This window comes from Suricata suricatta, chromosome 5 (assembly GCF_006229205.1).
Source record: "Suricata suricatta isolate VVHF042 chromosome 5, meerkat_22Aug2017_6uvM2_HiC, whole genome shotgun sequence".
Taxonomy (NCBI): Eukaryota; Metazoa; Chordata; class Mammalia; order Carnivora; family Herpestidae; genus Suricata; species Suricata suricatta.
In genome coordinates, this window is record NC_043704.1 from 9875595 (window position 1) to 9900605 (window position 25011).

At 46.0% G+C, this 25011-nt stretch overlaps 1 protein-coding gene across 3 annotated transcripts in view; it reads left to right on the forward strand.

The window, feature by feature from the left end:
• HLCS (holocarboxylase synthetase) overlaps positions 1 to 25011 on the forward strand; it is a 203591-nt gene that overhangs the window by 24465 nt on the left and 154115 nt on the right. For all 3 annotated transcript variants that reach the window (XR_003908489.1, XM_029938982.1, XM_029938980.1), the window contains one exon: positions 1166 to 1348. Coding sequence is in view for 2 of the 3 variants with exons in the window: in XM_029938982.1 (XP_029794842.1) it covers positions 1166 to 1348 (183 nt within the window). In the remaining variant the exon portion in view is untranslated. The remainder of the gene's footprint in view (positions 1 to 1165; positions 1349 to 25011) is intronic.

The following is a 25011-nucleotide window of genomic DNA, read 5'->3' on the forward strand; positions in this document are numbered from 1 at the left end:
AACATGCTTACGTCGCTCGATGTCCTGGCGGCCTCCCAGACTCTAAGGGCCACTTACAATCTGATCTCAAGAGGGCCAGAATTTCTAGTCTGTTCCTTTATACCAAGGCACACGTCACTGCTAGGAAAGTTCTAGCTGAAGGAAGCTAGAAGATCTGGCATGCTCCTTCAGACCAAGACAGACCCTTTGTTGATAGGTGGGGCTGTTTTAACTTGAAGTGGGAACAAAGCCTGAACCGGACAGACGAAGTCCTGAATCTAAAATTCAATCCGAGGGTTGTGGGGCGGGCCTTCCTGGGGTCCCTCAAATCCCACTCCTTCTACGTGGGGGCCTGCAGACACTCATATGATGATGAATGAGCTGCTGCCCTCCTGGTCTAGTTCCCCAGTGGTTGTAACAGAGTGAGAACTTCAACACGACCGTCACGCCCCCCGGAGCTCAGTGCGGAGTTCACTTGGGTTCTCAGCACAATTGTGTTTCTTTCTTCTTCTTCTTCTTTATATACATACACACACATACTATTTTTTTCAGAGAGCGCGCACGAGTGTGAGTGAGTACGGGGTAGGGGCAGAGAGAAAGGGAGACAGAGAATCCAAAACAGGCTCCATGCCGCTTCGGATTCTGTGTCTTTCTCTCTGACCCTCCCCTGCTTGCGCTGTCTCTGTCTGTCTCTCAAAAATAAATAAAAAAACATTAAAAAAATTAAAAAACAAAAACAAGAAACAAAGCAGGCTCCACGCTGTCAGCACAGAGCCCGATCCGGGGCTTGAACCCATGGACCGTGAAATCACCACCTGAGCCGAAGTTGGAGGCTCCACTTACTGAACTGCCCAGGCGCCCTGGCGCAATTGTATTTCTAGGCATTTTGGCGACTTGCCCAAGGTCTCCTGACTGGTCAGTGATAAATGTCGGGGCCTGGACAGAGTCAGATCACCACCCAGGCCCGTTTCGAGCACCGCTTTTCCGCCCGACAGCCACCGTTTCAGTCGGCTCCTTTGAATCTTTTTCTTGCTTGTCATTACTTTCCACATGTTCCAGTTCAACGTTTACATACTGTTGATGATTAGGACTCCTGTTCAAGTTTTCAGAAAAGCCAGCGAGGATATTGTTCCTATTGAGGCCAGTAAATGCCGCGATTTACCAAGTGGTGTCTTTTTTCCCCCAGGCGCACTTAGAACTGCCTCCCAGTTCCTCAGTGGTGCAAGTCCAAGGTGACTTCAATCTGCTCAAATCAAGCAACGCGAGAAGATACGAAGTCCTTAGGGAGATCCTGACAACGCTGGGCCTGAACTGTGACCTAAGACAGGCTCCCGCCCTAACGCCTCTTTACTTACTGCCTGCGGCTCTGGTGAGTGTGTGCTCAGCCCAGAAGGGGGCGCCTCGGAGGCCTTTCTTCCACGCGGTGACCCTTTGCCTCAGGGGTTCTGTTGTGGTGGGTTTCAATGTTGATTTCTATTTTTATTTTGACTTCAGGTTTGGGAACTGTCTTAAAGATATCCAAGGATAACTGACATTTTCAGTGTTTGTAAGGGAGGGAGGGAGAGAAGGGAGTTTAGAAGGTATTAAACGTTAAAGGTCATATCCTATCCACTTTAGGGTTAAAAAAAAGGGGTCACTCTTTTATGCATCAAGAGTGTGTTTGGAAACCACTATTTATTCATTTGGGATTAAAAACTTCTCTTTTGATTTGGGCCTTTCTCAGTGAATATTTGGACAGGAAAACGCCAAGTTTTGTTTCATTTGTGCTGATGTCTGCCATCTTGTGGCGGAAGGGAGCTCCGGATTTCAGTTTAGATCAAGGGGTGTCTAAAAATGGAAATGCCCATGGAGCTGGGAGTGTATTCGGGAATGTTCCTGGTCTCGTGTCTGCGTTTGGTGCCTGCCCAATTCTCTAGGGGTGTCTCCTGCTAACCCCCTTTGCTTCGCTTTGCCAAGCTGTCCATTTCTCATTAATTGTGGCAAATTATTTTGTGGGGTTTTTTTCTCGTTTCCCCTCAGCAGGGAGATTTGGGAGTTCAGGGATGTAACTGTGCAGTTTTAGCAAATATCTCATAGTCCAGTGACTCTAAACAACAGACTTCCTGCTTTCCCTTGCCCCCCCCCGCCCTCCTCATGCTGTGTGCATGCGCCTGCTTTCTCTGTCTCTCTCTCAAAAACAAATAAACACTAAAAAAATTTTTTAAAAAAAGAAGGAATTCCCTTTTAAGTTATATTCTGTCCCTTGGCAAACTTAATTTTTAGAGAACAGAGCCGTAGGCTGGCTGGTTGGGATGTGGTCCCTTGTAGAAGACCGGCATAAACTCTGAGGGATACAGTGTCAAGACACCTTATAGGATTGGGGCACCTGGGTGGCTCAGTTGATTGACTCGCTGACGTCAGCTCAGGTCGTGATCTTGCGGCTCATGGGTTCGAGCCCTGGGTTGGGCTTGGTGCTGACAGCTCAGAGCCTGGAGCCTGTGTCTCCCTTTCTGCCCCTCCCTCACTTGCATGTGTGCCCTCTCTCTCTCTCAGTCTCTCTCAAAAATCTATAACATAAAAAAAAAATTTTAAAGATACTTTATAGGATTGTGTGAGGTCTACAAGAAATAATTTCTACAAGAAATGTGTGCTGGGGTGGCTGCGTCGGTTAAGCGTCCGACTCTTGGTTTCAGTTCAGGATGTGGTCTCCCGGTCATGGGACTGAGCCCTGCATTGGGCTCCACGCTGATAGCGCCCAGCCTGCTTCAGACTGCATCTCCCTCTCTCTGTCCCTCTCCTGCTTGTGCTCACTCTCTCTCTCAAAAATAAACAAACTTAAAAAAATGAAAATCTAGTGATTAGTAATAGTATTATTAGATTGTTGAGAGTTTTGATAAATTACATGTGTATAATGTGCCTAAAAGTGCCTGATGCCCAGTCTAAAAATAGACTGTAGGTACTGTTTTAAATTTTAAAAATGAATAATTTTGCAATGGATGATGTTTTTTCCCTTTAAGGAACCTTCTTTTATTGCATTTTCATTATGGTTTCTAGCCAGTTTGCACTCTTTTTAATGGGTGCTCTTAGGAATTAAAGATATGACTTTGGTTTTGTGCCTTCAACTCAGGAATTCAAAACTTGTCATTTGTCTCTCTGTGTTCAGTTAATAGAAGGAAAAACAACAGGTCTATCTTGTGACTTTTATCAAAGTGGGTCCTCAGGGCCTCAGCTCCTATAGACTACCCACCTGTGTTCCCTCCTGCTTTGGAAGGGTGGGCCAGAGCCTCGTGGATGCGGGTTACTGGTCCCAGGGGAGGTGTGACTATCGCTCTCCTAAATCTTCTCTGTCCCCCTCCCCTGCTTCCCGAGACTGGAAATGTGAGGAAATGCCTGCTTGTTCTGAGGTCATGGAGCCAGACAGACCAGGCCTGACCTTGGCAGTGGTCTTTGACCTTTCCTGGTTGTTCCGACCCAGCTGGCTTTGGGACTCGCCCCTCTGGACTCTGACGTATCACTGAAGAGGAAACGGTGTTCCCAAGGTTTGCGTTCTAGGCGTTTCCTGTGTCTTTAGGATGGGCATACCTGCCAGACCCAAGCAGAGGCTTTGTGCCGTGTGTCTGCTTACATCAACATACCTGGTAGAGGCTTGATATTTCTGCCCTTTTGTTTCTTTAGGTCGCCTGCAGGGACGGGGGGCGGCGGGGGGGGGGGGCTGATTGGTAACCGTCATTCACAAACCTTGGCAGTGAAATGTTTGAACCTGATGAAAACAAGTACTTGTTCTACGTACAGATCCTCAAATACCCTGTACAGTCACCACACCAACCAAGTTCCTTATTACATAATAACCAGGGAAGAGCAATTTTCAGAAATGTTCTCTTCTCATTTCGGGTCCTCCGGTTGGTCAGCTTGGGCTTGGAGCTCTGTCCTGTGGATGACATTGTCTCCGGACTGCTTTTCTGAGTTCCTCTTTACTTTGCGAGCCCAAGAACTGAGTGAGTGAGCAGATGAGTGTTGTGCATAACCGCATTTCTTAGTCTTATTACTCCTCCTAGAAGACTTTGAATCTGCTGCTAACGGAAATAACAAGAATTCAGGACGGTAGAGTGTGTGTTCCTGGGTTACATACAAAATCTTTAAGGGATTATGATGCAAATGAATATGAAAGCGGAGGGATCTTCACCGACTTTGATAGTCTTTCTGGAGGCAGCTGCTCAATTCCTCGGGCTGTCCTATTAATGTCAAGGTGGAGATGTTTAGGAACATCTGGTCATTGTGTTGGTGGTGGCTCAGCATGTCTAGCTTTTACAGATAGTTGGGGATGACAGATTGGGAACAGAGCTGGGCCGTGCTTTCTATTTGGTTTTCTTTCCTGCAGCTTTCTTACTAGATCTCATTGATCCCCATGTAATTAAGGTACGTGAGAGGATGTTGGCATCCCGGCATCTGTAATTCACGGCCCATCCTTGATTCATCACCTGCCTTGCAGATTGGATGCCTGCCTTGGCTCTCTGCTCCCTGCTCCCCGTTCTGCTCCCTGCTCCCCGTTCTGCTCCCTGCTCCCTGCTCCTCTGTGCTGTTGAGAACCAACCACCTCTCACCACACGGTGTCGCTGCTGAGCCAGGCTGCCTGTGGACAGACTCCCTGGGAGCCATTCAGAGATTTTCTTCTCTCTGCATCAGCCTCACATACTGTAGTAGTTTTCCATTGTATTGGTGGAATTTCCACTTTCTTTTGGATCTCTAGGAATTATTTCAGTGCCACAGTTAATAATATTCATCTTCCGTTAAACATTTGCTGCATACAGGTCCTATTCCAGGACGGAGTATGAAAGAAGAAAATAAACACGCTAGTTATCTGAATAGTTTTACAGGATACCAGCTGTGTTTACACAGTTTGGTGCCCAGGCCCTTGCTCTTTATGGTACAGAAGATTTATGAGGCCGCGCTGAGCTTCCACATTGCTATCACAAATGGAAAAGAATAGCATGGCGGTCCAGGTAGGGGAAAAACACCCACTCACCCGAAGGACAGTTGACTCCCGGTGTTTGCTGGGAATGTGTTTGGAACCTTTGCCGGCACCCACACCCCACAGAAGCATGTGATTTCCCCTGTGAAACCCAGTCACGTTGGGCCTCCTCTAAGTGTCCCCATGCATGGCACTGCGAGAAAGCAGGGCTCTGGGGAATGCAGACTCAGTGAGTGGGACTCCCCGGTTCGCTGAAACGCCCAGGGGCGGGATTGGCATTCAGGCCTCAGCAAAACTGTGCTCCGGCAGAGCCAACGAAACACGAACCCAAGCACACCACACGCATGTGTCTACAGAAAAAAGACTGGAGGGAAACAGAATGTGTAGGGTGTATTCCTGGATGGTGGGCTTAGTTAAGGCTGACTGTACTAAACTTTCGTATTTTTTAAGTCTTCTGTAATGCATCTGTATTATTTGTATTAGGAACAGACCTGGTTACAAAAAATACATGCACATCACTGTGACTGAGACATCCCATAAATGGTCACCACTTGAGTGTTAACGGCTCCAAAAGTGAGAAAAGCCATTAGCCAGGGTCAGGTTCAATGCCAAAGCAGAAACAGATTATGAACTATAGTAATCCTTGGTGTCGGGACCTCTTCTCTATTCCTGTGCTTACAAAGCTCCTCTTTCAAACTGTAGAAGATGCTTTTGTGCATGGCCTAGGCCCGGGTGGGTGGGGGGTGCGTTACGTAGGGGTGGGGCTCAGGTGTTGTATGTGACGTGTCGAATCACTAAATTGTATACCTGAAGCTAGTATCGCCCTGAATGTTAACTAACTGGAATTTAAATAAGTTAAAAAAAAAAAAAAGCAAGAACTGTTGTGTAGATACTGATCATTTATTTGATATTCAACATCAATTTAATTAATTTATTTTTTAATGCTTTATTTATTTTTGAGAGACAGAGAGAGACATTGCGAGCAGGGGAGGGTCAGAGAGAGAGGGAGACACAGAATCGGAAGCAGGCTCCAGGCTCCGAGCTAGCTGTCAGCACAGAGTCCAACACGGGGCTCAAACCCACGAACCGGGAGATCATGACCTGAGCTGAAGTCGGACGCCACCCAAGCGCCCCTAATTTTATTATTTTCTTTAATGTTTATGTTAAACATTAAAGAAAGAGGGAGAGAATGCAAGCAGGGGAGAGGACATAGAGAGGGGGATAGAAGATCCAAAGCGGGTTCTGCACGGACAGCGGAGAGCCCGAGGTGGGGCTTGAACTCGTGAGCCACGAAGGCATGGCCTGAGCCAAAGTCGATGTTCAACCACTGAGCCACCCAGGCGCCCCGACGTTAATTACTTGAAAAGCGCTAGCTTTGTTAGTAATGACTCGACTCTGGTGAGAGCCCGGTTCCTGCTACACTGCTGGTTTAGCTGTGGCTCCCGTGCTCCTGTGTGGGCACCACGGGCATGAGCACTCCATTCACCTCCGTGCGTGGAAAGCACTACTGGGGGCCTGCGGACGTGCATAATTTGGGTGCCCCTGTCCCCGCGTGGCTGTTTCTCGATGGAACCCCTCGTACCGTTTCTCAGAGAACAACACCACATGTGCTGATGTCTACAGTGAGTCCTTTCAGACACATAACCTCCTTCTTGGAGGTGTGCGTCAAGTGGGGACTCAGGAGCTAGCGGGTGACCCCAGGTGACTGGGTGGCCGCTGCACTGGTGCTGGCAGAAGTTGCAGGAATGCACCTTTCTGTGGGGGACCCATGTGTGTGGGTGAGCGAACCCGATTGGAGAGAAAACCACAGCGCTTTCCCCTGCAGAACCCAAAGGCCCGTGGAAAAACTCGCCCTCTTGTTTCTGTTTCTCTGGGCTCCGCTTCCATTTTTCTCTCCGCCAGGGGAGGGCGTGGGGCAGGGCCCGAGGGGCAGCTGGTTGATGGGGACAAGGCAGGATGGGACCTCCGTGGGGAGCCGGATGCCAGTGGATGGATCCTTTTGGATCCCCCAGCCCCGGCAGGGGAGAGGGAGGAGGGTGGGACTGTGCACAGCTTGCCCAGCACCCTCTCCTCCCCTGCCTTGGGACATCGCCCACCCACTCGGGACCTGGGACTTTCTGAAACTACAAAGCTGGATTTCTCTTGGGCTGATGGCACAGAGGCGTCCTGCCACACGGGGTGGGGAGGGGTGGTCTGCGGCTCCTTTGCCTTGGGGTTTTGATATCACCGTAAGGAGAAGTGACAACTGGACTTGGTGTGAGAGCAGCTAGCTGGGCAGAAATCGTCCTGTTGTATGTACGTGTGTGATTTGGGTAGTGTGGGTGTTGTGGGATGGGTCCTTCGAGCTTTAAAACAAAAACAAGTGTCACATTTCATTTTGATTCAACCCCGGTCATTTGCCCTGGAATGCCCCCTCCCCCACCCAAAGGCAGGTAGGAGTACTTTCCAGATCTGTCAACGTATTACAACTTCCTAACATAGTCCCTTCTGCCCCGGGGTCCTTTTCTGACATTGGTTGCTTTAGGAAGAAATTGAGACTAAATCATACTACACGGCCCTCCCTCCTCCTCTAACTGGCCTCTGCACTTAGCGAACATCAGAGTGCCTACTCTGCGTGACACGTTTCTGTGGAAGTTTCTGGAAGACAGATACATTCCCATTTTGTGGCATGCGGTATAGGTAATGGGTGCCTCCTGGGGCCTCCCCTGGATCTCACAGCAGCCCCAACAGGTGGGAAGGCAGGGCGAGCCAGGCAGTGGAGCTGCAAAGCATCTCTTGGATTTTTTTCTGAGTTAATTAGAATTCCTCAATTAGAAAAAAACCAAGCCAAACCCTTCGCTTTCCACCTTGTAGCTCTCGCTCCTTCCGCCTTTAATCTTTGCTCTGAATCTCCACTAAGTATGGCGAGATGGAAACTCCTAGTGTTACTGTAAAACACAGCTTCAAAAATAATTTTTAGGGGGCCAAATTAGAGAGAAACTCAGAATTCCAGGTGCGCCCTGAATAGCTTTTGACACGTGGCTGGCGTGGCCTTGTGGCGGCGCTTACAATACGGCACCGGCTCACGAGCAGCTGCTAGATTAAAGCAAACATGTAAAAGCTTTTATAGCCATGAATGTTTAAGGGTCTTTCATATACCTTTCTCTCCTTTCTTTCTTCCTTCGCCCCTCACCTAAACTGGAAAGTTTTTGTTCATTTTAGCCGACTTCCTGTTATCAAACATAATGCCTGTGTCGAAGGGGACATGATGTGTTTTGACGTTGAAATGCTAAAGAAATAATAGTTGGAGTGTTTCCCTTAGCTGCCTTTTATTTTGGTCTCTCTTTGGGGGAGGAGAAGGGGGGAGGCTTTTCGCTACCGTAGGTTCCATATTGTTACTTGAATCTTCTTTCTGCAAGAATGTGTCCAAGCGATTCCTGCAGGAGTAAATACCTGTGGGCCATGGGAAAGGCCGGGACTGGTAATGTGCTTGTAGCAAATACAGGCAGCCCGGACTTCGGTGGTTTTCTATTCGTGACGGGGGTTGCTTTCGTTTGGTTCTAGTCCGGCTGGTTCTTGCAGGCTGGCCTGGGGCAGGGGTGGGCCAGAGAGAACGCCCTTCTCTGCAGTTTCCTTCTGGGGGGTAGCCCTCTATCTAGGAAGGGCGCTTTTATTTCCTCAGACTATTTATATCCCCCGCTTATGCAGTCACAGATCCGCGGATGGGAAACAGGCCCTTTTGGAAGAAAAAGTCCTCCCAAGACCAAATGCTTTCTGTCTCCTACACCAGCTCCCTAATAGTTGCCATGTGTGAGCGGGGCCCGGGGACGGCGTTGCCTCCTGGGAAGTCGATTGAAGCTGTCTCTAGAAGTCTTGCAACGTTCTCAGGAGCAGATTTTTGTCTCTGGGGCCTAAAACGTACAGCCCAAGGAATGAGAGCCCACGCTGGCACTGGGCTGGAGGGCATGGCCCAAGGAAGGGCCCCTTGAGCTCCGGTGCAGAGCCCAGGCCCCCGGGCCGGTCCTGTGGTGCTGGCTGCTGAGACCTGAGCTCCGTCGACAAACGTTCCACTTAGTGTGAATTCCAGACGGGGAGCACGTTTTGTTTCCATTCATGCTAAGAGGTCGGGAATGTTGCTCAGAGAGTTGTGCTGTCTTGCGAGAATGTTGATCGCGTTTTGGGGTTTCAGAACTGACGGGCAGTGTGTGGCCCTTGTGAAGGGTGTGCGATCTTGCTTCCCTGGCCCAGCGGGAAGGTGGAGACACCTGGGTGCGGGGGCAGTAGAGACAACCCCGGGGGTGGTGTTCCTGTGTTGGATCTCAGCAGGAGGACAGGCCAGGACCTCTCTGGCTCCCGCTCCAGAGTGGTCAGACCGGCTAAGGTTAGTCCGTCTGTCTGTGTGTCTCTTTCTTTCTGAGATCCGGGAATGCTATCATCACTTTTTCAGTTTCTTCCTGTTCCGACTCCTCATAGCTGCCTGTGAGTGGATGCCTTTTCCCAGGCGCTGCTGGGCCAGATACTGGATGTTTCTAGAACAAGTCTATGTTATCCTTCTGCTTGTGTTGTATTTTTCTTTAGTTTAATAATAGAATCAGTGGAAGAAATACTGGAGTGTGGACTGTTCTTTTAGTTCTTAATTGATAGTTGGAGATCCTGCCATTCGTCAGAAATTCTAGGGGCCAAACCCCATTTGATGACTTGGGGAATGTGGCTTTGAATGAGAATGATTCGGAGTCTTTAGGATATTTGTTTTAGGGGCGCCTGGGTGGTTCAATCCTTTAAGCGTCCGGCCTCGGTTCAGGTCATCATCTCTCGGCTCGTGAGTTCCAGCCCTGCATCGGGCTCTGTGCTGATGGCTCGGAGCCTGGAATCTGCTTCAGGTTCTGTGTCTCCTCTCTCTCTCTGCCCCTCCATTACTTGCACTCTGTCTGTCTGTCTCTCTCAAAAATAAATAGACGTTAAAAACATTGAGAATATTTGTTTTAATTGATAGTTTTTAGTGTATTTGAATCTTTAAAATTTTAATATATGAGTTAACATATATAAGGAATGAATTATTAATTAAATATATGCATATTTCCCTCTGTTTGCTTTAACTAAAACTTCTAGAAAATGCTATACGATTGCTGAAATAGAACCTTCCTTTGTGGGGAGGTCTTTTTCCCTGAGGATGAGAGATTTTGGTGAAAATATCTACAGATTTCTGCCAGAAAGGAAGCGTACTTTCCCACTGGTACGTGGAAATTTACCATTCGATCTTGTGATAGGAGTGTCAGGTTTTCTGTGGGTCTCCTGTGCTCTGTCTGGGTGTGGGCAGTTCGGGCTTCTGGGTTAAGAGAACAACTGTGTGGGCACTCCAAGGATTAAATTCAAATTCTAAATCGAATGTTGTGCAAAGGTGGACTGGCACCCACCATCCCTGGGCAGCGGTGTCGCCCGATTCTGAATGGGTGCATCCCCAGGCTGTTTGCTGGTGGCAGAAACCGCAAATCTTTCCTGAGCCCTGAGCCGTGAAAGCGTGTAGTTTAAACCTGCTTGCCTCCTGCAGGCAAAGTCAGAGTTTGAACTGTAAAATTAAAGTGAAAAGTGAGTATTGTTCTAAGAAAACTTGTAAAGTTTTCCGTTTTTTAATGCCGTAGGGACGCGTTTGACAAGCCGGTTTCTTGTCTTCGAGCAGAAATGAATCCATACAGCAGTTTATTAATGACTAATTGGATGACGCTTCCGCTAATCCCTCCTTCCTGTTTTTAATCTCCGTAAATAAGGAAATATGTCTTTTAAGAGAAAACACCAAACTGTGGTTTCGTAAATTAAAAAATGATGGTTCTTTTTTTTTCGAGGGGAATGTCCAGACTCGTTCTGCCTTAGAATTCTCTAGATTATTACTACAGATCATTGCTTTCCACAGGCCACCTTGATCTCCTTGAATCTTTAAGTTTTTCCTCTGGTTTTTTTAGTCTGTAAATTGTTCTAAAGGTCAAGGTCTGTCGTTTTGAAGGTTCCCCTTTTTGTGTGCACTTTCCTTCCGTGATGTTGGGATTGTGTGTGCCGTTGCAGGTTGGCCCAGTGAGTTTGTCACGCAAGGTGGCTTTTTAAAGGACAGCCTGCTGTCCCCAAATTCTCATTACCAAACCCTCTCTGTTCTTTGTGGGAGGGCAGATGAGATGATCTTACACATTCTTTCCAGGACTCTGGGATTTATGCTGGTCCCAGCAAAGCAATCAGATGCACACTCCCCCCGCCCCCCAAACAAAAGCTATTAACATTTTCATCCATATCCCGGAACAGACTGAAGCTCAGTGAAAGACTGTTTTGCTCTTTGCCTTATTTTCTTTCTCAAATGGATTTCCCTGTTAATTTAACAATTATCAGTGCAACATATACGAGCCTCAAATTTGCAACCAAGTTCTGTTTTCAAAATTTGTATGCCAAATTGGCTGTTGTAAAAACATGGTTATTTATGTCATTTGGACCAGCTCACATATGTTCTCATGCTCCGTGATGCAATTAAATACCATCTTACGGGGCTCTTTCTGTCAGACTCTGCTGGGGGCTCGTGAACGCACTGGGGACACTCGGAACATCTCTTTCTGCTTCTCCAGGATTTGACTCGGAGTTCAACAGCTCTGTTTCAGACGTTGCCGCGGACATTTGAACGCCTAGTAATTCTATAGTGCATATATGTCCTCACAGGAAGTCCGTGAATTTGTGTGGGTAGGTTAATACTTTCTTCATATTTCAGAAAAAAAATTTTTTTTTTGGAAACTGTTTTTTTTTTCTTTTTTGTAGTAACTTGAATTGTATACACATGTTAAAGGAAGCGTTTTGGGGTTGCCTGGGTGGTTAAGTCAGTAAAGCGTCCAACTTCAGCTCAGGTCATGCTCTCACGGTCTATGGGTTCGAGCCCTGTGTCGGGCTCTGTGCTGACGGCTCAGAGCCTGCAGTCTGCTTCAGATTCTGTGTGTGTGTGTGTGTGTCTCTCTCTCTGCCCCTCCCCTGCTCATTCTCTGTCTTTCAAAAATAAATAAATGTTAAAAAAAATTTTTTAAAAAGGAAGCATTTTGTAGAAAATTTGAAATGTACAAAAATAAACAGAGAAAGTAATGAACTCACGAACTCAATCACTCTGCGTCCCAGAGTTTTATTCTGGCCGGTCTTATTTCGTCTCATCCTGCCCACTCCTCCTCCATAGTATTTTGAGGCAAATCCCAGATACCCTATCAGCTCTCTCATCTGTAAATATTTTAGTATGTGTTTCTAAAAGATAAGAGCTCTGTTTAAAATCCTAAGCAGAATACCATTGTCACACCTAAAATAAATCAGTTCCTTTGTGTAGTCTCAGAGCCAGGGTTCCATTTTCTAATTAGACGTATTTAAAGACTGGCTGTATTATCTGTGTGTTGTGCATGAGCCTCTTGGCTCCTTTATAAAACACAGAAGAAGGAAGCGACGAGAGAGACGCCAGTGTAACTTGTGGGGAAGTGATTTGGAAAGCGGGTTTCCGTGTCTCTTGAAATGCCGTATTTTAGCCCTTGTCCGCAGGGTGTTCTGAAAATAGCAGCAAGTCCTCCTTTGTGACAGCACGCAAAACGGCCGTGCACGGAAACCCGGGAGTTTTGTCCGACGCTCGCCGTGCAGAGCGAGGCCTGAGTTTCCCTCCCGTCTTCTCTGCACGCGGAGTCCTGGCGTGTTGAGCGGGGACGGTATTGAGTTTTGCTCCGTATGCTTTCGGTTCGGGCTGATGGTTAGCCTTTGACCCAGCCACTTTCTTACAATAAACAGTTTGTTGATGAGACAAGCTGCCCACCAGATTGTTTCCAGATTGTTCTCTCCTGGCTGAGGACAGAGTGCACCTTACGAAGAAGTCGGCTCTCAGCCTGTGGTTTCCACTCCTTACAGCTCGCCGCCTTTGAATCAACTGTCAGCCTCTGAACATTCCGGTTCCATCCAGTAAGACGGTGAATCCGCGGCACCGGGAACCAGGCCTCCCTTACCATCTTGACGGTTTTATTTTATTCCCTGAAGGAACGATAGCATTTTCTAGAAGATATCTGCCATAGGAAGCAGTTCCTTATGTTACACTGAGAAGCCCCAGCATTTGGTATCTGGAAATTAGTGGTATCGGATGGACGTGTAGAGAAGTAGACAGAACATGCTTGATTTTGTATAGGAATCTGTGCTCCTGGAATATTAACGGTTTTCCACAGAATTTGAGTATTTAACGGTGTTCCACACAATTTGAATGTTTAACGGTTTTCTACACAGGTAAGGAATTAGGTAACTTTCAAAACTAAGGTAAGTATTACCTGCCTTGCGTTATGATCTTATTACCCTTTTAAAATAAATTCTCCTTTTTTCCTACTTTCAAAGGACAGTGCTACATTTTTTTTTTGAATGCAAGCGACAGGTAACCTAATGACTTGACAGTTTATGTGACTCAAAGGTGCCCCTTAGTTTGAATTTTTGCCGCTTTCCCAAATTACCCCGCAGCTTGTTACCAGGAGTGGACTGTCTGCTTGCGGCGACCTTCATTAAGACAAGGTCGGAACTTTCAAGCATCAGAGCCAACACTTTTCACTAAACTGGCCACCAGGGGCTGCTGTCAGAATGGCGGGACTGAGCTCACCTCCCCAGAGGCAAGTTAACTTTTCCTACAACCGGTAAATTTTGTTAAGCTACCAATCCTGGTTTCGAAACTCAGGTCTCACTGCATAGCCTCTAGTCACCAAGCATGCTTACAGCTGTCTCCCTGCCAGCCGGGTATTACGTAGGGCCTGGACCCAGTTCAAGACCCAAGATTAAGACTTGTGTGTTTTTCATTCAGTGCCAATAAGCTGTTATTAATGCACCGGTTCCACATACACTGAAGAACTTCACAAACGTCCTGGGGTTTGTGTTCAGGGAAAGTACGTCCTGCGTTGGACTGCTCAAGGTCCAGGTCTCTGGAGGGACGGCCCATGGCGATGGCCATCTGGGTTTTCAGGAAGGAGTTCTTGCCCAAAGTGGCCTTAGCTTCCCCGCCCCAACACAGGGGTCGTACTGACTCAACTGAAATGTCAAATGCTAGAAGATGTTCTTGGGGGTGGTTTAATTTTTTTGATTTTTTAAATTTATTTTGATTTTCTTTTTTATTAGAACACGTGCAAGAGAGAGCTCACCAACAGGGGAGAGGGGCAGAGCTAGAGAGAGAGAGAGAGAGAGATTGATTTATTCTCAAGCAGGCTCCAGGCTCAGCACAGAGCTTGATGCAGGGCTGGAGCCCAGAACCCTGGGATGGTGACCTAAGCAAAAATCCGGAGTTGGACCCTCAACTGACTGCACCGTCTAGGCGCCCCTGATTTCTTTTGATTTTTAATTTTTTGTTACAAAGGCTGTGTCCTTGAAGATTCCGGGATTAACAGCAGAACAGAAATATGTTGCGAATGTTGGAGCTGGAGGGGACTTAGAGCCTCTGGAACAAATCCCTGCATTTGTCCTAAACTTTCTAAAAAAAAAAATCGAAGAAAGGGTGAAAGACTAGTACATAAACCACATATAGCCTCTACCTTGATTCACCCTTGATAACATTTTGCTACATTTTCTTGATACGGGGTGTTTGGTTTCTTTGGAAGGGACGTCGTTACTGCCTTTAAGTCAAACACACAGCGCCCAACTTGTAAGCTATTTATGAGAGCGCGAGCCTTTGACATTGTTGCGTTGTTGGCAAGAGAGTGGTGCTAGTTTGCACTTGGCCCTGGGCTGGTTTTCTTTATTCGAAGTGAAACCAGTAGCCTACTGGTCGGTGTGGTTCTGGGTGGCTGGCCTTCACCCCGCTGGGCTGAGCTGTGGGCACATCTCATCTTCACGTCGGCCAGCGTGTGTGAAAGTCTTACATTAAATGTATCTTAAAAATCCTGAATTACAGAACCTAAAACATCTTGGAGCCATGTGTTAAGAAGACAACTAGTTGATCCTTTATGCCCAACAAAGGATTTCTACCCCTGATCTAGGAAAATTCCACTGATGACCACGTCATGAGTGTAGGATTTACAATTTTTCTTTCAACTTTCTAACTCAAGTCTTGTGACTTGGAAACTTCAGATCTTATTGCTTGCTTCCGTAAGAACTTTCTTTTTTTCTTGGTAAACCGTAAGTAGTGTACAAACGCTGTTGTGTTATTTATGTGAATATCTGTCTGGCCCATTAAACTGTAATACAAGATCATTTGAAAGCAAGGACCATATGTTGTTAATCTTCCCAGTATTTGGCCTATAGCAGGCACTTAGCCGGAGCGTTTTGTTTGAACACTTAAGAAGCATTTTGGCTTTTCCCACTGACGTATTGTGAAACGTTTCCCCTGCTCCTGTGTCTGGGACACCCGAGGGGCCCCGGGGGACAGGCTAACAGCAAACAGCCCACCCAGCTCGGACTGGCTGCCCATCCAATCTAGTTCTGTCACCGTGTATTCAGGTAGAACAGGAATTTCATAAACAACCATGTTAAACAGTTTAAAAGAATTGGCTGTCGACGTGTCCCAGGAACGCCTAAACCAGGTGGAGTTTAGGAGAAAGTCGGAAGGGTTTTCTCGGTTATTAACATGCTGTCCCTTTTAGAAACTTGACCGTGTTCATCTGGTGGGTCAGCTGCTCCTTGTGAACCGGGAGTTACCGTCTGAAACACAGGCTTCTCCTGTGAGTGCACCGAGGACAGAGTCCTACATGCGCCGTGCCCCCCCCCCCCAGGTGTGGTGTGCCCCGGAGTGGGCTGGTGACAGCCAGTCAACACATGAAGCTTTGCTGAAACAAGTAGGAGGCACTTGGCCTTCTCTGAATGTACCCCCCTCGCCCCCCCCCCACCAGCTCTGTGTGTCTCTGTGTCCAGGTGACATGTTTTTTTCAATATTGGAATCCTAGAGGTGATGTGCAGTTTTAACTTAGCATTAAACATTTGGGACTAAATGTTGTATCTTTTTTTTAATGTTTATTTTGGGGGGGAGGGAGGGAGGAGAGGGAGGAGTGGGGGAGGGGCAGAGAGAGAGAGGGAGACACAGCATCTGAAGCAGGCTCCAGGCTCTGAGCTGTCAGCACAGAGCCCAATGCAGTACTTGAACCCACAAACAGTGAGACTGTGACTTGAGCCCAAGTCTGATGCTCAACCGACTGAGCCACCCAGGCGCCCCTGAAGGTTGACTCTTGAAGCTGAATCTTGGATGCTAAACTGAAAGGGATGTTTCATTGTTTTTCTAAAAATGTTTTTAATGTTTATTTTTGAGAGAAAGAGAGCGAGAAAGAGAGAATGAACAGCGGAGGGGCAGAGAGAGAGAGACACAGACTCCAAAGCAGGCTTCAGGCTGCCAGCACAGAGCCAACATGGGGCTTGAATTCTTGAACCTTGAGATCATGACCTGAGCCAACGTTGGATGCTTACCTGCCTGAGCTACTCACGCACCCCCAATTTTCTTGTTCTAAAAATGAAGAAACTGGGGACACCGTGTGGCGCAGTCGGTTAAGTGTCTGACTTTGGCTCAGGTCATGTACTCGGGGTTCATGAGTTTGAGCCCTGCCAGTGCAGAGCCTGCTTGGGATTCTCTCTCTCCCTCTCTGCCCACTCCCCTCTTACGCATGCTCTCTCTCTCTCTGTGTCAAAAATAAACATTAAACATTTTTTTAAAAATGAAGACACTGAGGCCCAGAACAGGCAGGGGCCTGCCAGCAGGTGGGGAGCAGAGCTGCAGACCCGACTCGTGCGCGTGCGGCGGAGGGTGCGGGCCAGACACATGGCGGCTGGCTGGGTGGCTGGGGGACCCTGGCCCGCAGCGTGGCAGCGGGGGCAGCAGGGCAGGCTGCCCGCGGGTGCCCCCACTCGCGCAGGGCCCACCTGCTCGTGTTGGCCCGGGCCCCGGCTCACACAGGCCGGCTTAATGAAGGCCCTGGAGACGTCTCCAGAGCTGGAGTGCAAACCCGCCACCCCGTCGGTGCAAGTCAACGCCCCTCTGGGGTGGAAGCGCTGGGGGCACCCCGGCCTCCCTTTCCTGCGGTGCCATCCCTGCCCCCCTCTCGGCGGCCGCTGAGGACGCGATTTCACCCCGAAAACGAGCCCACTTGGCCCCGCCGAGGTGTGATGCCTATAAAAGCAGCCTTGTTAGAAACGCCTCCTCCGTCATTACCTCTGTTTTACTGCTCCGCCCGAGCCTTTTGTGGCCTCCACGGGTTGGCAGGTAACAAAAAGCGCAGTAAATCTGCAGCCTTTCCGAGCCTGAGCCTGAGCCATCAAAGGAATACAGCTTCACAGACGGTGGTTGAGGGCCTCCTGTGTCCCAGGCGTGGGGCCTGAAATGACCGCGAGGAGCCGGGCTCAGGAGGGCCACCTGTGGCCGGGATTTGGATACCCGACGCCATCCGAAGGCCCCGGAGATGCTGGTGGTGGTCTCTGGTGTGGTCTCACCTGGGGAAGGATCAGCACCGTGGAAGGTCATCTTGCTGCAGGGCCCAAGGGCGGGTCTGTGAAGGCAGTCAGGTCAGAGAGCCTCCCTGCGGGCTCTGAGCCGCTTGGGGTCGTCCCTGGGCAGGTGTGTGGCTGCTGTCCCGTGTGCCCTGTCCCTGTGTTCCCGGCCCTTCCAGGGCTCTGATTGTTCTCAGCTACAAGGTTGCACAGGAAGGAGGTGAGCAAGGTGGATGGATTTCCTCTGCCCTCGTGGCCTGTGGCCCCAGGTGGGCAGCTCTGCCCTCTTTCTCCTGCAGGCCCGTCCCTGGCCCTCGCACTTCCCCTGCCCAAGCTCTGCTGCTCCTGGTGCCCACAGGTCGGTAAGGAGGCCTTTCCATGCAGCCTCTCTCTCTGGCTGAAAGCAGACAGAACGAGAGCTCACTCACTGAAGTGATAAAGCATTCGTTTCTTTGTGAAAATGCCCTGGGGACACCTGGGTGCCTCAGTTGGTCGGTTAAGCGGCCAACTTTTGGTTTTGGCTCAGGTCATGATCTCATGGTTCGTGGGTTCGAGCCCTGTGTTGGGCTCTGTGCTGACAGTACAGAGCCTGCTTCGGATTCTCTCTCCCTCTCTCTTTCTCTGCCTTTCCCCCTTGCTCGCTCGCTCTCTCTCTCAAAATAAATAAATAAATAAATAAATAGTAAGGGGAAAGAAAGATGAAAGTAACTAGAAAGAAGCATCATCCAGGGCCCCATGGGTGTTCTTGCTGCATTTGGTGCCAGACTTGATACAGGACCAAGATGAGTGGTTTCAAACCCGAATGCCTATGGGGCAGAAGAGGTGGCACCCGGAGTCCAGCTGCAGAGTTTGTCCCCAGGTGGTAAGGGTGGTGCTGCTTGGCCCCGACCAGTTACTACCATGTGGGAAAGAGTTTCTGTGTATTCCAGAGCCACAGCGTATTTGATGTGAAATGTCCTGATTCGTAAGTGTTAGCAGCTAGTTCAAAATGAGTGGGCCAAATAAAATACATCCCCTGTGGGGTCATTTTGGTCTGTGGGTCGGGTAACTTTTGGCAGTGGGTGACCTGGATGTGTGTGGGGTTGGCAAGGTTTCAGCAGTGTGTCATCCAGGCCATTAGCCCGTCCAGGTCCAGTCTGTTCATTCTGGGTAACAGTGCTTGGGACTGGCGGCAGAGCCTGTTTGGGGAAAACAGGAAGGTAGAGGTCTGGGGAACGCCAGCTGGGGTGCCGTGCTGTCCAAAGTGGAACCTGCACAAGTTGGGTGAGGGATGACCAGACTGCAGTGGGGTCAGTAGGGCCAGGACAGAAGCGTCCGTGTGGGGCGCCCACCAGCCGAGGAGGAGAACACGTATCTCAGACCCTGCCCCGCTTGGCACTGGCGCGCAGAATAAAAGTCCTCCCGGAAGTTGCGAAGTGAGCAGTCCCTACCTCAACGGAGGTCAGGACCAAAACCAGTCCTGCTCTTGTCGGAGTGACATCTTCTGATTATGAAGATCTGCTGTGGCGTGTGCTTTCATCACCTGCGTGAAGTCCATGTGGAATTGGCTGTGAATATTTTGTCTGGAAAATACTAACAGGAATTGGGTTGCTCCATATAAATTCCATGGGAGTTAGAAGAATATCTGCTCCTGTTTTCTTGAGCGTATTTAACTGGGAATGAGACGCCCATAAAAAGAGCTTGTAGCCCGTGTCTTTGTGGATTCATTTTCTGATTTGCCCACTTCTGGTTGCCTAGCAACTGACAGTGTTATTACTGAAGCACAACTAATTCGATTATTTACAATGAGGCAAATGTTCTCTGAGATCAGAGACCTTTATAGGTTATGATCAGTTATTTGGCATTTCTTGGGAAAAGGAGCACCAAAACACAGATGACAATAAATATTTTAGTAAATCCATTAAATTAGAGTTACAGTTAGAAATACAGTTAGCAGTGTAGCTGTATTTCACCTGGTGGGTCCTGTTAGATGGGGAAATGTAGCAGATAAGATGAGTGATGGGGTGAAGTGGCTCTCCATGACGTGACGCAGGATACTGTGTGCCTCTGATCTTAGTCGCACTTCCTGTAGCAGACATTACAATATGGTAACTAACCATAAAAGAGCCACTCCTGTGTATTTTCACTGAACATAAAGGTAAGCATCCATTTCTCCAGAAGTTGGGATACTGGTGTTTTTTGGACATTAGTGAGTAATATAGAGTTTTATGGACTGTAGTTATTCTCTAGTGTTGAATGAATCTGTTACTATTTGCGTTTTTCACAAAAAAATGAACTTTAGGAATGATTTAGACTTAAGATGCACTCATTTCAGTGTAGAGTATGACACACATATGTGCCCAAGTCACCACCATTACAGTCAAGATATAGAACATTCCAGTATCCTGCAGGATTCCCTGTTCTCTTCCTCAGTCAGCTCATCCACTCCGCACTCCCGTACCCAGCATCAGCAGTCGCAGATCGGCTTTCTATCACTGTAGGTTGGATTGGTCTTTTTGAAATTTGACCTGAATAGAATCATACAGTACATACTCTTCCCTGTCTTTTCTTTTTTCTTTTTTATTTTTCTTTTTATTTTTTTTAATGTTTTATTTATTTTTGATACAGAGAGAGACAGAGCATGAGAGGGGGAGGGTCAGAGAGAGAAGGAGACACAGAACCAGAAGCAGGCTCCAGGCTCTGAGCTAGCTGTCAGCACAGAGCCTGACGCGGGGCCCGAACCCACGAACTGTGTGATCATGACCTGAGCTGAAGCTGGATGCTTCATCGACTGAGCCACCCAGGCGCCCCTGTCTTTTCTTTTTTAAAAACCAGAGTTACGATTTGACAAAATACAGCATCCGTTCTTGATAAAAACCCTCAACAAAGTAGGTGTAGCTGGGACATCGTAAAGGCCACATGTGAGAGATTCACAGCTGATATCATGCTCCATGGGGAGGAACTGAGAGCTTTTTCTCTACGACAGAAACAAGTCAGGGACGTCCTCTCTCGTCATTGTCATTTAACATAGTACCGGAAGTCCTAGTGTCCGCAATCAGACAACAGGAAGTCCTAGTGTCCGCAGTCAGACAACAGGAAGTCCTAGTGTCCGTAATCAGACAACAGGAAGAAAAGGCATCAAAATCGGGAAGGAAGAAGTCAGGCTTTCACTGTTTATAGATGACATGATATTCTATGTAGAAAACCCAACGACTCCATCAAAAAATTTCTGGAACGAATACGTGAATTCAGCAAAGTTGCAGGATATAAAATCAATACACAGAAATCTGTTGCATTTCTCTACAATGACAGTGAAGCAGTAGAAAGAGAAGTCAAGGAATTGATCCTATTTGCAATTGCAACGAAAACAATAGGATACCTAGATCTGTACTCTTAGAAAAGAAACTGAAGAGGACACAAAGAAATGGAAAAGCATTCCATGCTCATGGATTGGAAGAACAAACATTATTAAAATATCTATACTATCCAAACTACCCAAAGCAACCTACACATTTAATGTGATTATTATCAAAATACCACCAGCAGTTTTTGCAGGGCTAGAACAAACAATCCTGAAATTTGTATGGAACCATGAAAGACCCTGAATAGCCAAAGCAATCCTGAAAAAGCAAAGCAGAGCTGGAGGCATCATGATTCTGGACTTCAAGCTATATTACGAAGCTGTAGTCATCAAGGGAGTATGGTACTGGCACAAAAACAGACGCATAGATCAATGGAACAGAATAGAGAATCCAGAAATGGACCCACAACTATGTGGTGCCCTAATCTTCAACAAAGCAGGAAAGACTATCCAATGGAAAAATGACAGTCTCTTCAACAAATGGTGTTGGGAAAACTGGACAGCAACAGGCAGAAGTGTGAAACTGGACCACTTTCTTACACCATACACACAGTGGATGAAAGACCTGTGAGATAGGAAACCATCCAAATCCTAGAGGAGAACACAGGCAGTAACCTCTGAGCTCAGATGTAGTAACTTATTAATAGGCACATCTCTGGAGGCAAGGGAAACAAGCAAAAATGAACTATTGGGACTTCATCAAGATAGGAAGCTACTGCACAGCATAGGAAACAATGAACAAAACTAAAAGGCAGCCTGTGGAATGGGAGAGGATATTTGCAAATGACATATCTGATAAAGGGTTAGTACCCAAAGTCTCTGAAGAACTTAATCAAATTCAACACCCAAAACCCAAATAATCTAGTTAAGAAATGGGCAAAAGCCATGAACAGACATTTTTTTCCAAAGAAGATATACAGATGGTTAACAGATACATGAAAAAATGCTCAAGATCACTCATCATCAGGGAAATATAAGTCAAAACTACAATGACTATCAGAGTGGTTAAAATGAACAACACAAGAACCATCGGATGTTGGTGAAGATGTGGAGAAAGGGGAACCATCTTACACTATTGGTGGGAATGTAAACGGTGCAGCCACTCAGGAAAACAGTATGGAGATTCCTCAAAAAGTTAAAAATAGAACTACCTGATGATCCAGCAATTGCACTACTAGGTATTTACCCAAAGGATACAAGAATACAAAGTTAAAGATCAACATATCACCCTGATGTTTATAGCAGCATTATCAACAATAGCCAAACTATGCAAAGAGCCCAAATGTCCCCATCAGCTAACAAATGGATAATGAAGGTGTGGTGTGTGTATGTATGTATGTGGTGTATGTACATGTATATGTATATATGTGTGTGTGTATATATATATATGTATACATACACACACACACACACACACACACACACAAGCAATGGACTATTAGCCATCAAAAAGAATGAAGTCTCATGATTTGCAATGACATGGGTAGAACTAGAGTGTATTATGCTAAGTGAAATAAGTCAGTCAGAAAAAGACAAATACCCCATGATTTCACTCATATGTGAAATTTAAGACACAATACAGATGAACATGTGGGAAGGAAGGAAAAAGAGAGAGGGAAACAAACCACAGGAGACTGTTAATGATAGAAAACAAACTAAGGGTTGCTGGAGGGAGATGAGTGGGGGATGGGCTAGATGGGTGAAGGGCATTAAGGAGGGAACTTTTTGTAATGGGCTCTGGGTATTATATGTAAGTGATGAATCACGAAATTCTACACCTGAAACCAATTTTACCATATATGTTAACTAACTAGAATTTAAATAAAAACTTGAAAAAAACCCGTAGCATTATGGTTTTGAGATTCATCCATGTTATTGCATATGTAAGTAGTTCATTCCTTTTAATTGTCAAGTAGTGTTCCATTGTGTGGATAAGCCATAACTTATACATTCACCTGTTAGTCGACATTTGGGTTGTCTGTAATTTTTGGCTATCGACTGTTCATGTACAAGTGTTTTTGTGGACATGTGTTTTTATTTCTATTGGGTAAGTACTTAGGAATAGAATTTCTGAGTCATACGGCAAGTGTATGTTTTAATTTGAAAATAAACTGCCAAATTGTTTTCCAGAATCATTGTACCATTTTATATTTGCATAAGCAATCTCTGAGAGTTCCAGTTATTTCACTGCTTTGCCAAAACTAGATATTGTCAGAATTTAAAATTTAACCATTCTAGTGGGTGTGTAGTGGTAGTTCATTGTGGTTTTAATTTGCATTTCACTGGTGACAACTGGTAGTAAGCAGTTTTTCATGTACTTATTGGTCAGCTAGTGTTTTCTTTTGGGCAGTGCTGTTCAAATCTTTTTGTTGATGTATGTTGAAAAAAATTTTTTTACATTTATTTATTTATTTATTTTTGAGAGATAGAGTGAGACACAGCATGAGCAGGGAGGGGCAGAGAGGGAGACACAGAATCCGAAACAGGCTCCAGGGTCTGAGCTGTCAGCACAGAGCCCAATGCGGGGTTCAAACCCACCAACCATGAGTTCATGATGTGAGCCGGAGTCGGACGCTTAGCTGACTGAGCCATTCAGGCGACCCTGTTTTTTTTTTTTTTCCTTATAATTCTGATTTAAGAATTCTTATTATGGATTCAAATCTTTTGTCAGATATATGTATTGAAAAGAATTTCTCTCAGTCTTTTCATTTTTCTTAATGTTATCTCCTGATGAGCAGCAGTTCTTAATTTTAAAGAAGTTTATTATTTTCTTCTTTCATGGTTCATGCTTTTGATTTATCTGAGAAAGGCTTTACCTTTCCCAAGGTCAGAAATTTTTCCATTTGTTTTATTTTTGAAGTTTCACATTTGGATCTGCAGTTCATTTCAAGTTTTGTATACCTGGAAGGTGTAAGGATCAAGGTTATTTCATTTGTTTTGCATATGGATGTTCAGTTTTTTCAGTGTCATGTATTGAAAGATGATCCTTTTTCAAGTGAATTACCTTGGCACTTTTGTCAAAAATCTATTGAATGTGTATGTGTGGCCCTATTTCTGACCTCTATTCTGTTTCAGTTATCTGTATCTGAATGCTAATACCATACTATCTTGATTGCTGCAGTTTTAGAATAAGTCTCGAAATCAGATAATGTAATTGTTTTGGTCATTTTAGGTCTTTGCCATTTCTGTGTAGGTTTTAGAATCAGCTTATTAATTTCTACAAAAAAAAGCCTGGGATTTTAATGGGATTGCATTGAACCCATAGATCAATTTGGAGAAGAATTGACGTCTCAACAGTATTGCGTCTTCTGATCCATGAACATGGTATATCTTTTAATTATTTAAAGCTTTAAAAAATTTTAATGTAGTGTTTTATAGTTTTCAGTATATAGTTCTGACAACATATTTTGTTTAATGTATCAAAAAATGTTTCAGATCTGTTGACACCATTGAAAATGGTATTTGAAAAAAAATTCATACCCTCAGTACTGATTGTTAATGTATAGGAATACACCCAGTTTTTGTATATTGACCTTGTCTTTTGCAACCTTGCCAAACTCGTTTACTAGTTCAGTACTTTTTTTTTTTTTGTAGATTCCTTGGGGTTTTCATGTTGTGTGCAGCATGTCCCAATAAGAAACAAAGCTATATTCATCTTCCTTGAGAATGGGTAGTGTTTCCCCATTGCTGTGGCTAATTCAAAGAGCCAGCATGTATGTGAGTCTAAAACGTTCAGTTTTTGGTCTCACCTGAATTGTATTCATTTGGCTTGAAATCTTGGGAAGGGAAAATACTAAATTCTTGTGGTTCAAATGTAAAAAAAAATAATATTAGAAGGTTTTTGTGAATTTCATTGGTGAAATTTGATAGCAGTTATTTTTTTTTCAATAGAACTGACTTGACTTTCAAACATTTCAAAGATTGTTTTTGAGGCTTATGTATCCATATCAAGAATCTCTTATCAGTGCCTTTTGTGGACTTTACGTCTTAGAATATGTATCTATGTCTATATCTCTATATCTATGTATGTTTATATGTATCTATATATATATATCAATTCCTATATATATATGTTTGTATTTGTATCTGTATCTATTTTCTATATCTATCTGTAACTTGCAGAGTTTTGGTAAGGACTTTAATGTGCATTTATATGGTGAATGTGTAAGGGCAAAGTCTGAACCTAACAGACTCCGTGACAGGTCCCCCTCTAAGCTAGAAGGTCTAAGGTTCAGTTTCTCTGGAACTATTAGGCAGTTACACATTGCCTAAAGCAGGAGACCACTTTGCAATATCCAATCAGGAAAGGCCAGCTACCTCTCCCCACATTCCTAAGGGTAAGGCC